This window comes from Caretta caretta, chromosome 7 (genome assembly GCF_965140235.1).
Source record: "Caretta caretta isolate rCarCar2 chromosome 7, rCarCar1.hap1, whole genome shotgun sequence".
Classification (NCBI taxonomy): domain Eukaryota; kingdom Metazoa; phylum Chordata; order Testudines; family Cheloniidae; genus Caretta; species Caretta caretta.
The window spans coordinates 109,750,073-109,762,773 of record NC_134212.1 but is presented as its reverse complement, the minus strand read 5'-3'; the positions used below and the strand labels follow the sequence as shown (position 1 = coordinate 109,762,773).

The 12,701-nt window shown below is 41.7% G+C and overlaps 1 protein-coding gene across 1 annotated transcript; it reads right to left on the bottom strand.

Annotated features, from left to right (window-relative positions):
* Positions 1-1,129: 1,129 nt before the first annotated feature.
* On the bottom strand, positions 1,130-10,069 carry PRDX3 (peroxiredoxin 3). The gene is made up of 7 exons (XM_048858251.2): positions 9,945-10,069; positions 9,526-9,670; positions 8,362-8,503; positions 7,327-7,462; positions 4,943-5,046; positions 3,526-3,691; positions 1,130-2,119 (listed from the first exon to the last, which is right to left on the bottom strand). The coding sequence occupies exons 1-7, from the start codon at positions 9,978-9,980 to the stop codon at positions 2,066-2,068; spliced, it is 783 nt and encodes a 260-aa protein (XP_048714208.1). The 5' UTR covers positions 9,981-10,069; the 3' UTR covers positions 1,130-2,065.
* Between the last annotated feature and the right edge of the window lie 2,632 nt (positions 10,070-12,701).

The window sequence follows — 12,701 nt, the reverse complement described above, 5'->3', positions numbered from 1 at the left end:
CTATTCCTGTAGCTGAAGTTGCGTATCTTAGATCGACCCCGTGTTGTAGTGTAGACAAGCCCGAAGCAGTGATAGCCAAATTGATGGTCATAAAAAAGCAGGGGAGAGAACAGATATAGTATATGTAAAATTTATAGTATAATCAAGAACTTATTTAATAATCAAGATTATTTAGTATTTGCATTACAGTAGTGCCCTAAAGACCCAACACTATCAGGGCCCATTGCAGTAGGTATTGTAGAAACACATAGTAAGAAAGTCCTTGCCACAAAGGGTTTACAGTTGAACTAGATAAGACATAATTACTTACAACTTACCTAGCAGTGAGACCCAGCTGTGACTCACCATATGCCTGTTCAGTTCTAGCAACTGAAAATACACCCAAAGTAGAGATTTTTTCCTAACTAGAAAATTTTGATATTTAAACAAAGAGCACTGATTTGAAGTCAATGGGATTACACACAATGCATAGAGGAAGCATGTGCAAGTCTTCGCAGGACTAGGATCTTAAATTTTCACAAATACCTGGTTAATACTACAAGTATGAAAAACTAAACTAATATGAGGTTTGACGGGGTCAAAAAGATTCCTGGTAGGTATATAGAGCTAAGAGCTCAGTCATTGACTATCACTCTCTTTGGGTCAATGTGCCTAAATGAACACTCCACATGCTCTTGCATGATACAAGAGAAGCCTTTTTCATTGGTCACTCTAGCATTTTGACAAATTAGTCAATTAAAGTTTAGAGCAATATTCTCTTAGATTAGTTAGCAAAGAACTAACTAGTCCAGCTATCCACTGCTCCAACTTGGGCTCTTATAGGCTTCCACCTTCATTCTTCCACATTATTTCTTCTCTACCCCTGCTGGTGGATAGATTCATTTTGTTTATCCAGGATTTTAAGGAGTTTTCACTTATCCAGTCCTTCAGCAGCTATTCCTTTGCTCCCTTTGCCACACATATGGTCCAGTTTCTTCTGCATTTATCTGTAGCCACTAGCAGCTTATAAGTGGTAGTAGGTGGGGCTGTGGGAGATAAAACTTAATTCAACAACACACCCAATCTCCGGTAAGCAGAGGAGCAAGAACATCCAACCTAGATGGTAGTTAGAACAATACTGTAGACAGTCTGCTTTAAGATTAATTTATTAATGATTTCATAGTTTAAGAAAAAAATATATGCTCAAAATCATTTCAGGAGGAAGCCATATTAGATCTTAAACAGACTTACTGAATCTTCCAACATAATTACACATCAAGCACTACAATATTTGGAAATCTGCATTTAGTGCAAGAGACAATTTAAATGTATGACCAACTATTTAAAAAGGCAAAACAGAAATTATTAAGTGCCAGTAAATGTACCACGATTAGAGTTAAGTTCACATCTCCACCAGTTCCTAAATGGAACGCAGTTACTCTTCATTTAATGTTATATATTCCAATACATTTTAGCTGAACGATTGTAGACATTTGTTACTGCTACCTCCAAATCATGTTTGCATGTGGAAGCAGTTTGGAAAAAAAACAAACATAATTTGTACAAGGAATTCTTCCATCCCTGCCTAAAGAGCTACTGGCAAATTAAAGGGAACCACGTTCCAGATATTTCTCTGTATCATCCACTCTACAGCTCAGTATTTCCAGCTCTCAGAAACAAGAGTCTATCATCCAATTTTTATGTGTGCACATAAAGCCTGGCACCATTTCTATGCCAGGACTGCTTAAAAGGAAGGAGGAAAGGTTAGTACTCCTGCCCCCCTTAAGTCACAGGCACATATACATGGGGGAGATAAAGAAGAGAATGGCTGAATACAGAGACATACGGGACGGCAGTACACACTCTCTGGGGAAAAAAACAGCTCCAAGAATATGATTTAAAACTTGCTGATTATGTAACTATTTAATGTTTCAGCATTTAACAATTTTTCTTAAACACCAAAAAAATAAATAAAAAAAATTGCATTTAAATGCAATCATGACTGCTTCCTTAGGAAATCCAGCATATGGTTTCTAAGTAACGATAATAAGGACTCTTTCATTGCCACCTAGCTGTATCTGATGATCTATTTATGCACTTTCTCAAAGTACTCTTTAGAAGCTTCTGGACTTGGCTTGATCTGTAAACAAAGAGAGACAGTTTTATACAAGTTGGTATATACACAAAGTGTATGAGAAAAAAATTATGGCTTTATATTTAAGATTCCATTTAAGAATACTGTTTATGCTTTAATAAACCACACAGTTATTTCTGAATGTCCACTCACTCATGAGAAGCAACGTACAAAGGTATTTTAACAGAAGTGCAGGCTTCTCAGCTGCAAAAAGAAAACTGAAAAATATTTAACTGCAAGACATTAAAAAATTTAAACTAGGACTATCAATCAGAGTTTTAATTGCACTGTTAAATTTAAATTGGTATTCTATAATTGTTTATTAGAAATATTTTTGATATTTTCCTACATTTTCAAATACATTGATTTCAATTACAACATACAGCATAAAGTGAACAGTGCTCACTTTGTTATTTTTGATTACAAATACTTGCACCGTAGAAAAGAAACAAGAGAAAGTAATAGTATTTTTCAATTCACCACATACAAGTACTGTAGTGCAATCTCTTTATCGTGAAAGTGCAACTTACAAATGTAGGTATTTTCCCCACATAACTGCACTCAAAAACAAAACAATGTAGGCTCTACAGTTTTACAAGTCCACTCAGTCCTACTTCTTGTTCAGCCAATCGCTAAGACAAACAAGTTTTTTTACATTTACAGTAGAGAATGCTGCCCGCTTCTTATTTACAAAGTCACTTGAAAGTGAGAACAGGCATTCATATTGGCACTGTTGTAGCTGGCATTGCAAGGTATTTACATGCCAGATATGCTAAACATTTGCATAGCCTTTCATGCTTCAACTTGTAGATTACACTTTTTTACAGTGCAAATATCTGTAATAAAAAAATATAAAGTGAGCACTGTATACTTTCTATTCTGTGTTGTAATTGAAATCAACTTATTTGAAAATGTAGAAAAACATCCAAAATATTTATAATAAATTTAAATTAGTATTCTACTATTGTTTGACAGTTCGATTAAAACTCTGATTAATCGGAACTTTTTTTTTATCGTGCAACGAATTGCGATTTTTTAAAATCATTTGACAGCCCTAATTTAAATTTATACAAAACACAGGGCAAATCCAGGCAGACTGTCATGACAGTTAACAAGGGAAGCAAGCGAAGACTGCATGCACTCATACGTATTGCGTGGAAGGAGGGATTTTGTGCTCTCAGAAGAATACAAATGTGAATGTTTTCTACACATGTAACTTCGAGTATTGCGTATGCACATTAACTGATTCAGACTGAGGGCACCAATTCATACAATCAAAACTTAAAAGACTTTTAAATTAACAAGTTCTTTCATACTATAGTGCCCAGTCTTCAGACTTTCCATGCAATAAGGTGGAACATTTTCCAGGATTGGGTCCATATTTTGGATGGTGATACTTAACCAACACATACCGTAGGGGACTCTGGAGTCCAGTTTGCTGGGCAAACCTCTCCATGAGTTTCCACATACTGGAATGCCTTCACCAAGCGAAGGGTCTCTTCCACACTGCGGCCAACAGGGAGATCATTGATACTCAGATGCTTGATGACTCCATTAGGATCAATGATGAAGAGACCTCTGTATATGAACAAAGATGTTTTGAACCTTTGCAATATGAATTCTGTATCTTGCTTCTTGTGCATGCTGAAATCTATTTCACAGAGTTATTCTAAATCACTTATACCATAGTGTATGGAATAGTGATATGTAACATTTGTACAGTACTTGCTAATTTGTACTTTGCACAATAAGATAGCTAAGAAGTAGTAACGACAATAGTCAAAACTAAAGATGCTGATTACAAAAGTGTAATCAGAGCATTAATCCCACCCATGCTTTCCAGGTCCTGAAACCACTTCTCCCTATTATTTTGAAAAAAGAAAAGGAGTACTTGTGCGAATACAGACTAACACGGCTGCTACTCTGAAACTTATTATTTTGAGGCACTCCAAAACCCCTTTAAGGTGCTACTTTGAGTTTTGTCTGCATATAGAATACAGGATTGAGGCTAAGCCTTCGTTACAAGGATATCTGGTTATGCATTTAAAAGAACGTCTCAATCTCACCCTTTAACTACTAAAGTGGTGGAATTAATTAGATTTGGCAACAAATACTCAAGTTCCTTCCTAGCAAATAATTTAGACAAAAAGTTGAGCACATTTTTTTTTTTTAAAAACAAAAGGGTTATGAAGCAGAGTTAAAAAGAGAGCTCTGGGATCACTATTGTTCTCTATTACTTTATAGCAATAAGAAATAGAACTCATGCGCCCTCAAATACACAGGTCACAAAAGGTCCTCAGTCCACAGAGGAGGGAAATACAAAGCAGTGCCAAGTAGCGTGCACTCTTCCTTGCAATCATGTGGCAAATCCCGCTGTGCCAAACATGTGCAGCTAGGAGTCCATGGGCATTCAAGAAGGGGGAGATTGGAGCATTTGTGCTGCTTGACCTCCTCAAAATTGCATGGAGCTCTGCATAGATATTAGTACTATCAATTAGATAGATAGTACTAATAGAATCTTAGAGAGATAGGGAAGAGAACAAGCATTGGGTTAGGAGAGTCAGAACAGAACGTTCTTTCCCCACGAGTGTTCCTGGATAGATAAGTTTCAGAGGCTTCACACCCTGACCTATCTCTCCATAAGGCCATATACCCTTCCCCCACCTTCTATAACACTCTGCAGAAACTGCAAAACAAGCCAGCGTTCTTGTGTTTCACCCTCGCACAGATTTTTGCGGGGAAAGGGAGTACAATATGGCCCATGCAGTTTTAAACTTGGCACTGTCATAACTAGGGAACAGTGGAGGTTACCAGAGAACAAGGTCCTACCTTAGTGCTAGACCAGATCCTTCTAACAGCACACCATAATCTCGGGAGATTTGTTTCGTCAGGTCTGACAGAAGTGGGATATTCATATGTCCCAAGCCACCACTCTAGTAGAAATAAATAATAGAAAGGTAAGTTTGAGCGTAATAAAGAGTGAAGACTGAATATCTATTTAGTTTTTTATTCTCATTGCATCACTGCCCTACTAGGAGTTCCCTTCAGGAGTCACAGCACTGATAAAACTTTCATTCTTGAGCCTTTATTAAACTAGGCTCTTAACATGGTATAATTAGTTCACTTGCTTTGAGTGAATTTAATTGCTGGTTTTAAAAACACCACCTTCCAGAGCATGAAGCCCTTCTACACTAATGATTTTCAGACTGCTGACACAGGAGATACGAGACCACCCATAACAGCAATGAGAAGATTTTGGGGGAAATTATTTCCCCTTATGCACTAGGTGATCACTTTAATTAAATAAAAGAGCATCAATTCCACATGATCTACTAAGAGAGATGTCACTTTAATTATAAAAATTGAATATCCATGTACAAGTACAGATGTTTGCATTTTTCTCATGTTAGTAACGTTTATTTTGGAACAGTTAGAATATGTCAAAGATATTCCATTTTCTGTATGTAAATAGATTCAGTATTTAAAGCACATATTTTCCTATATTTGGGCAGTCGAGTGAGAGTGTGTACTGAATTGTGCAACATTTTGACCACCACAGGATAACCTATCCTTGAAACGAGACTGATAAATCTGTTCGCTTTTCTATTCCTGGCACTGTCAATGAACCCATGTACAACCTTGGGCAATCACACAGACCCTGATTCTGCACATACCTATCCACGACAGAACAACTCATACTTGTGCATAAAACTTTACTCACATAAGTGTTCAAGAAATCAAGGCCTTTGTTTCTCTGAACCTCAGTTTCTCTCAAAGGCACCATGGGAACAATACTTTCCCACCTTTATAGAGTGCTTTGAGACCTATGGATGAAACAGGTGCCAAGTACTATTGCACACATAAAGTTATAAATCAAAGCCAATATTCACATTTTGGAGTTTTGATCCAACTTTAATACGAATAAAAACTGATTTGCCCAAGGCAAAGCTTTGTCCAAGTATATTAGGCATGACAGACTTTAACAAAATTAGCTTTCTCCTCTGTCTGCATATTACACACACACTCACACACACACACAAACCCACAGAAGAAGGCAACATCAGCTGATGGTCCTTCACATGAATCTGCAATTATACAAACTGGTCCTGACCCACCTACACTTTTGCTTGGAAGTATAAACACAATGAAGCATTTCCACATAACCAAATTAGCAATAACTGATGACATCAGATATGAGCTTTTCTTGAACTGCCCCATTAGGTTTTCTAGTTTGGTTACTGGTAGAAGACCAACAACATTTTGGCATTACTTAATGTAAAGAGGCCTGACAGTAAGAACAAGTCCTCCCTAGCACTTCCTCCTTCTCTCAAGGAGTTAGGTGCACCATCTTATTACACAAGAAGTTTTAAGCTTTTGTGTGTGTCTTAAACAAGGCTGTTAGGGGATTTACAGCATCAGCTGAAAGCTACCGAAAATCCTAACAACCTTTTATTCTTTGTTTCAATTTAATCAGAAAGAAGTTGTCAAAGTTAGCTACTGATTAACTACTTACTAGTTACATGTACACTGCAGACATATGTAGTAACTACTAAATTTTATGTAGAAGATCACAAGTAATAATTACCTTTATTTAAGGTATTTCATAAATAGAATATGCATTATATGTTTTACTCAGGAGTTAACATTTAATCACACTGTGTAAGCTTCAAGAGTACTGAGACATACTAGACAGAAAAGCAAAGTTTCTGGTTGTGTTATTACTTCAAACTCAGAAGTTAACTATTAGCTAAATATGGCAAAGAAGTTTTTAAACTATTATCTATCGCCACATTTTTTATTTTAAAAGAACTGGATGAGGAAGACAGTGCTTCAAAATTTAATACTTAAAATAAGATTTCATATTAAATATACTCACATAGAAAAGCTGTCAAATGCTACAATCAGGTAATTCCTTCTTCTTGTTTGCTTTTTTTTTAGGCCTCTCCTAAAATAAACTACTGTAAATAATGTATGCAAGTTGAATATTTAGGAAATGCCTCTGTATGAACTTGTGTTCAATTAGAGAAAGATTATTCAAAAATGAGAGTGGAAATTTATGCTTGATAGTAAGGGTTTGCAGAGTTGAATCCTAGCTGAAATGCTCTTTTGAAGGCAATCAGTGTCTTTGCATGAGCAAACATAGTATTTTACACAGCTTCTTAATTGCACTCCCCAAAGTGCTGTTAGTGAGAAAACAGCCTCCTGACTCCTACCTTTCGCGGTGTATTTATCCAGGCCAGATGACAAAAGTGAGAATCCACAGATACAGCAACGACCTCACAGTTCACATCATGAAATTCATTAGCTTTGTCACTGAAAGCCACAATTTCTGTCGGGCATACAAAAGTGCTGGGTGGGAAGAAGGACAGTAAATAAAAGAAAGTAAGTAAGTTGTAATTATTCCAGATCTAAGCCTCACAAAGAATTTTTAAAAGAACGAGGAAACATTGGTTTCCAGGCACAAAACACACTGCTGTATTACTTATATAGCATGTTTTACAGTTCTGTTTCATCACTGATTCAAGTTTTCAAGTAGCTGAATCAGTTTCAACAAGTCTCAGAAAAACAGCAATTGCAATGCAGTTAAATAGTACGCTGATTTTTTGTGTCTACATTTTCAACAAGCAAGATGTTTTCATGAGTTCTCATCCAGCTAGCTCTTAGTGAACAGATTTTGCAGAAAAGTTCTACATTAGCGGAACCTAGGTGGAGGGATTGAAAATGGAATCCTCTCCCAGCTACACCACCAGCAGAGCCACTCCACAGCTACTATTGTGGGCTCAGGACTTTATGTGAGTTGCAACCCACAACTCCCAATCTGGACAGCTTTTGTTTACTGGTGCTGCTTAATCACAGATCTACCAGCTTTGCCATAGCCCACCCCTAAGTAAACCCCTTCATGGTGACAGAGCTCCAAGGCACACAGGCAGAGGAGTTCTCTGCAACCAGGATCCCCTTATGCAGTGGAGCCGATTCTGTTCTGAAGCCCTGGAGGCTCCAGAGGCAACAGGGTTTGTTCCCAGCTTTACACTCAAATGAGCCAGCAGAACTATTGTTGCAGTATGAAACTATCTCCTCCCCAACGTTTATCATTCACACTCTAGAAACAGACATGCTTTCTGCTTGACAAGGATACCCAGGAGAAGGTCAAATGAAATGTTGGTAGAGATAGAAACCCACAACATGCTGTTTCTGGCTGATTGAGCAGGAGTCTAGATATTATTTTTTTTAAAAAATGTTACACTCACAAATCCAAAGGGTAGAAGAAAAGTACCAGATATTTTCCCTTAAAGTCATCTAGGCTCAACTCTTTGAACTCTCCATTGACAACAACTGTTCCTTTAAAATATGGGGCATGTTGGGTAACGGCAGGAACAAACCTTGAAGAACCTAGAAAGAATGAATCATACTGTACGTCAGTGGTTCTCAACCATACTCAGAGGAGTCTTCCTGAGGGTACATCAACTCGTCTAGACATTTGCCTAGTTTTACACAGGCTACATAAAAAGCACTAGCAAAGTCAGTACAAACTAAAATTTTAGACAATGATTTGTTTATACTACTTTGTATACTATACACTGAAATGTAAGTACAATATTTATATTCCAATTGATTTATTTTATAATTATATGGTAAAAATGAGAAAGTAAGCAATTTTTCAGTAATAGTGTGCTGTGACACTTGTATTTTTATGTCTGATTTTGCAAGATTTAAGTGAGGTGAAACTTGGGGGCACACAAGACAAATCAACGCTTGAAAGGGGTACATCAGGCTCAAGATCCACCATGTTGTAGTTTGAATATATTTATTTGTGCTCATCATATTATGTTAGGATTTTGTTTGCCTTTTTACGTTATAGCAATGGGGGGTGGGGGAGTTTACATGTTTGAGAAGCAAAGATACTCCATGTGCAAACGTGACATTTTAGAAGAGTATGCTTTCCCACTCAATCCTGTAAAGAGAAAAACTTTAGGGCATGGCTACACTTGCAGATGTCACTTTACCTGCATATTATCCAGACAAAGATCAACATTTCAGGACTGTGAAATTGCAGCTCTGCAGACGTTACCATCCCAAGAGCATACAGTCCAACCTGCCCTGCTCTCATAGTCTCCAACACGAGGTCACCTTCTTAGACCATCAATTTAGCATCCCAACATCAGATTAGGATGAAGGGCTACTTTATCAGTGAAGAAGTTAGAAAGAGACGGAAACCGGAGGGCAATGGATTTTGCAGGCGTGTGATTGATCCACAAGCCCCACGCATCTGCTCCGAGCTACACTGTAACCCCTGCGGCTGGTTTCAGTCCCACCCACGTGGGCGCCCCGGCAGAAGCGCCCGCTTGCCCGCCATGCGCTATGGCGGCTGACGCTTCTTGGCAAGGCGGCGGTGAGGGGCGGCTCTGACTTACTGGTGCTGAAATGGAACCGGGGAAGGGGCAGCTCTGCCCGAGCCGTGCATTCCCTCCCGACGGCGGCGGCGGCAGCAGCAGGAACAGGGGGCCGCAGGGCAGCCGCACAGGCCCCCCAGGAGAAGGGAGTTGTTGCTCGGGCTACCTGGAGGGAGAGAGGGCAGAGGTTCCGCATGTGCAAGAGCGGGGGGCTCAGGGGGCCGGCCGAGAGCGTGCACGGGGTGGGGGGAGCTCCGTGCCCCCAGGATTGTGTGTGGGGGGGGGGTCACCTACCCATCCCGGAGCCCTGCAATGAAAGGGGCTCAGTGCACCAGAAACTGGCCTCCCGGCCCTAGAGCGCCCCGCAGCCAGGCGGCCCCCACGTGCCCCGGAGAGCGGGGGCCGCTGGCCTGGGGCGGGAGCGGAGCCCGCGCACTTACCGAGGGCCTCAGCAACCTTCGCAAGGCAGCAGCCATCTTCGGGCCGGCGGAGTGACAGGCGGGCCCGGCCGGGGGCGCTGCCAAGCCGGCCGCGGGGCGGGGCCGCCGCGCAGGGGGCGGGACCGGCCTGGTTGGCGCTGCGGGGCGGGCTGGCAGAGCCAGGCTTTCCCGTATAGACTGCGGGCGCCCAGGGCGGCAGGTTTCTCAGAGAGCGTCGGGGAGAGATGCCAGAGCGAGCCCTGAGCCAGAGCTTAGCGGGTGGCCCCTTGGCTCCCTGCAGTACCCTTGGGGAGCCACCCAGCTGCCCTGCACCGAGCCTGGGAGCCCCCCGCCCCGCACCCTGACATACACCAAGCCTGGGAGCCACCCGCCCTACACCCTGAGCCTGACCTTCGTCCCGGGACCCTCCTGGGGGGGAGGGATAGCTCAGTGGTTTGAGCATTGGCCTGCTAAACCCAGGGTTGTGAGTTCAATCCTTGAGGGGGCCATTTAGGGATCTGGGGCAAAAATTGGGGATTGGTCCTGCTTTGAGCAGGGGGTTGGACTAGATACCTTCTGAGGTCCCTTCCAACCCTGATATTCTATGATTCTATGATTCCTACCCAGCTCTTATTCACAGGGGGTCCACCAGCACCTAATTCCAGACTATCTGCCTGTTTTCTCCCTCTCCCCTGCACTTTGAGATAGCCCAAATACAATCCCTACCATGGGAGAGCCACCTTCCTGCACCCTGGGGAAGACTGAGCCCAACTACATCCTGGTTTCACCCATCCCAAACTCTCCCAGGGAATCCAGCTCCTCTTCACGCTGTGGAAGGACTGAACCTACCCCACATGCCAGATCTGATACCCCATCCTGAGGGGAAAGCCTGAAGTTGGCCCCTTCCACCTAACTCCCCCATGCTGCAAAGAAACCATTGATTCAACCACACCACATCCTGGCCTAACCCCAATCACAACACCCCACCTCAAGTTAACCGCCTTTGCTGCATGGAAAGCCTGGACCACCACCACTCCCTACCCTGGAAAATCCATACTTGCCAAACCTGGGTGGGAAGGTAGTTCAGATCATAAGGAAAGGGGGATGAAAGAAGACGTGAGTGTGGGAAGAGGGTACAAAAGACACAAAAATAGAATGTGGTGACTAGCTGCTGTGACTCAGCTCTTCTCCTTGGGGGGGAAGAGAGGAATTATAGTACTGTAGCCACATATGGCTAAATTAGGCCAGGCCTAGTGATAAGAGAAGCCTCCAGAGATCTAAAGGGGGAGTTTGCTTGTGGCCTGCCTGCTGGGTGGCAAAGCCAAAGAGGAGGAAAAGCTCAGAAAAGGCTGATTGAGGGCTTTAGCCAGCCTGATTATCCCACACAGACCTTAGAAGGAGCACTGTGGGATTCCTGACTCAAGGAAGGAAAGCCCACTTGAGTTATCAGCACAAATCCCAGAAACAGGGCTGTGAGATGCCTCACATAAGGGGAAGAGCTGATGGGAAGCAACACATACACACTCCAGAAAAAGGGCTGTGGGACTTCTGGCTCAAAGAAGGAAAACTACCTGCCTGAAGTATTGCACAGGCCCAGAAGGAGGGCTGTGGGAACCCTGAATCAAGATGGAACAAAGGTTGGACTTTAGGTGCTAAAAACAAATTTGATATGCTGTAAGATCTAGTAAATGAAACCTCACAAAGGGGAGATCATGGCTGAAGGGTTCTGGCCTTGAAATAATTTCTTGTAAGAATCAAGGAGGAACTAAGGGAACAATACCTGTAGGGGCAGGTTGTGCCACAATGGGATGGCTGCCTGTCACAGTTGGGCTTCCTAAATATGTTCCTTGTACCATTTATCATCACTGTATTCCCAAATATTTAAGGCACTCTGACACTATGCTAAGTGCTGTATAAAAACCTAGACAGAAATTTCTCCTTCCCTTCCTCCCTCTCTCCCCACCCCCAATGCACCCCAGAGAAGTACTCACAGCCCATATTGTGTGTGTCTCTCTGGGGGAAGGATATGGTCTTGTTTTTCTGGTAATATATGGAGAAGTGACTGTTCTGCTCATTAGACCCTCTTTAGTTAACCTCTGTTACATATGAGGGGAAGTTGTGTGGGAAAGATTTTAGTAAGGGGCTGACAATCACCACAATTTGCTACCTGCTATCACTGCGAAAATAGCACACATAGGAAGCAAGCAGCAGGAAAATTATAAAATAATGGGTGAGTTAGGTGGCCAGTTTTGTCACCTGTAATATTGGTGAGTTTTCACCATCACCCTACACTTTAAAACTCCATATTGCATTAGATTTAAACAACAGTAAAATATGGCCTCTTTCGATGGGGTGTGTGATGGGCTGCATCCTTAAGATGCCACCTGATGTGCGGAGTTACCACTGAGCCTACCTGTTATGCCAACATGAGCACCCTTTTTATCTGTCTTGCTGAGCCAAGCTATTAAGCCTCCTCCAGCACACACACACAGACAGGGCTACACCCAACTGAAGAACGACACAGACACGGAGATCAGTTCTGGGAAGTTTCAGCTTAAGGGACTTGCCTCAGCACTCAGGTGTCCACCTCCCTTAGAGTGAAATCTACTTCCTCCCTCAATGTGGAGGAAGATATACACAGCCTCTTACCCCACTCCCTCCCAACTGAGAATTGTACAAACAGGGTTATATTATAAACAAGAAATAAGTTTATTAACTATAAAAAGCAAATTTTAAGTGAATATAAAAGATAACAGACAGAACAAAGCAGATTACAGA

Coding starts and splice junctions, on each gene's coding strand:
- PRDX3 (XM_048858251.2), bottom strand. CDS start 9,980: ATGGCTGCTGCCTTGCGAAGGTTGCTGAGGCCCTCG. Junction 8,504..9,525: donor CCGGTTCCATTTCAGCACCA/GTAAGTCAGAGC, acceptor CATTCTTTCTAG/GTTCTTCAAGGTTTGTTCCT. Junction 5,047..7,326: donor GGATAAATACACCGCGAAAG/GTAGGAGTCAGG, acceptor TATTTCTACTAG/AGTGGTGGCTTGGGACATAT.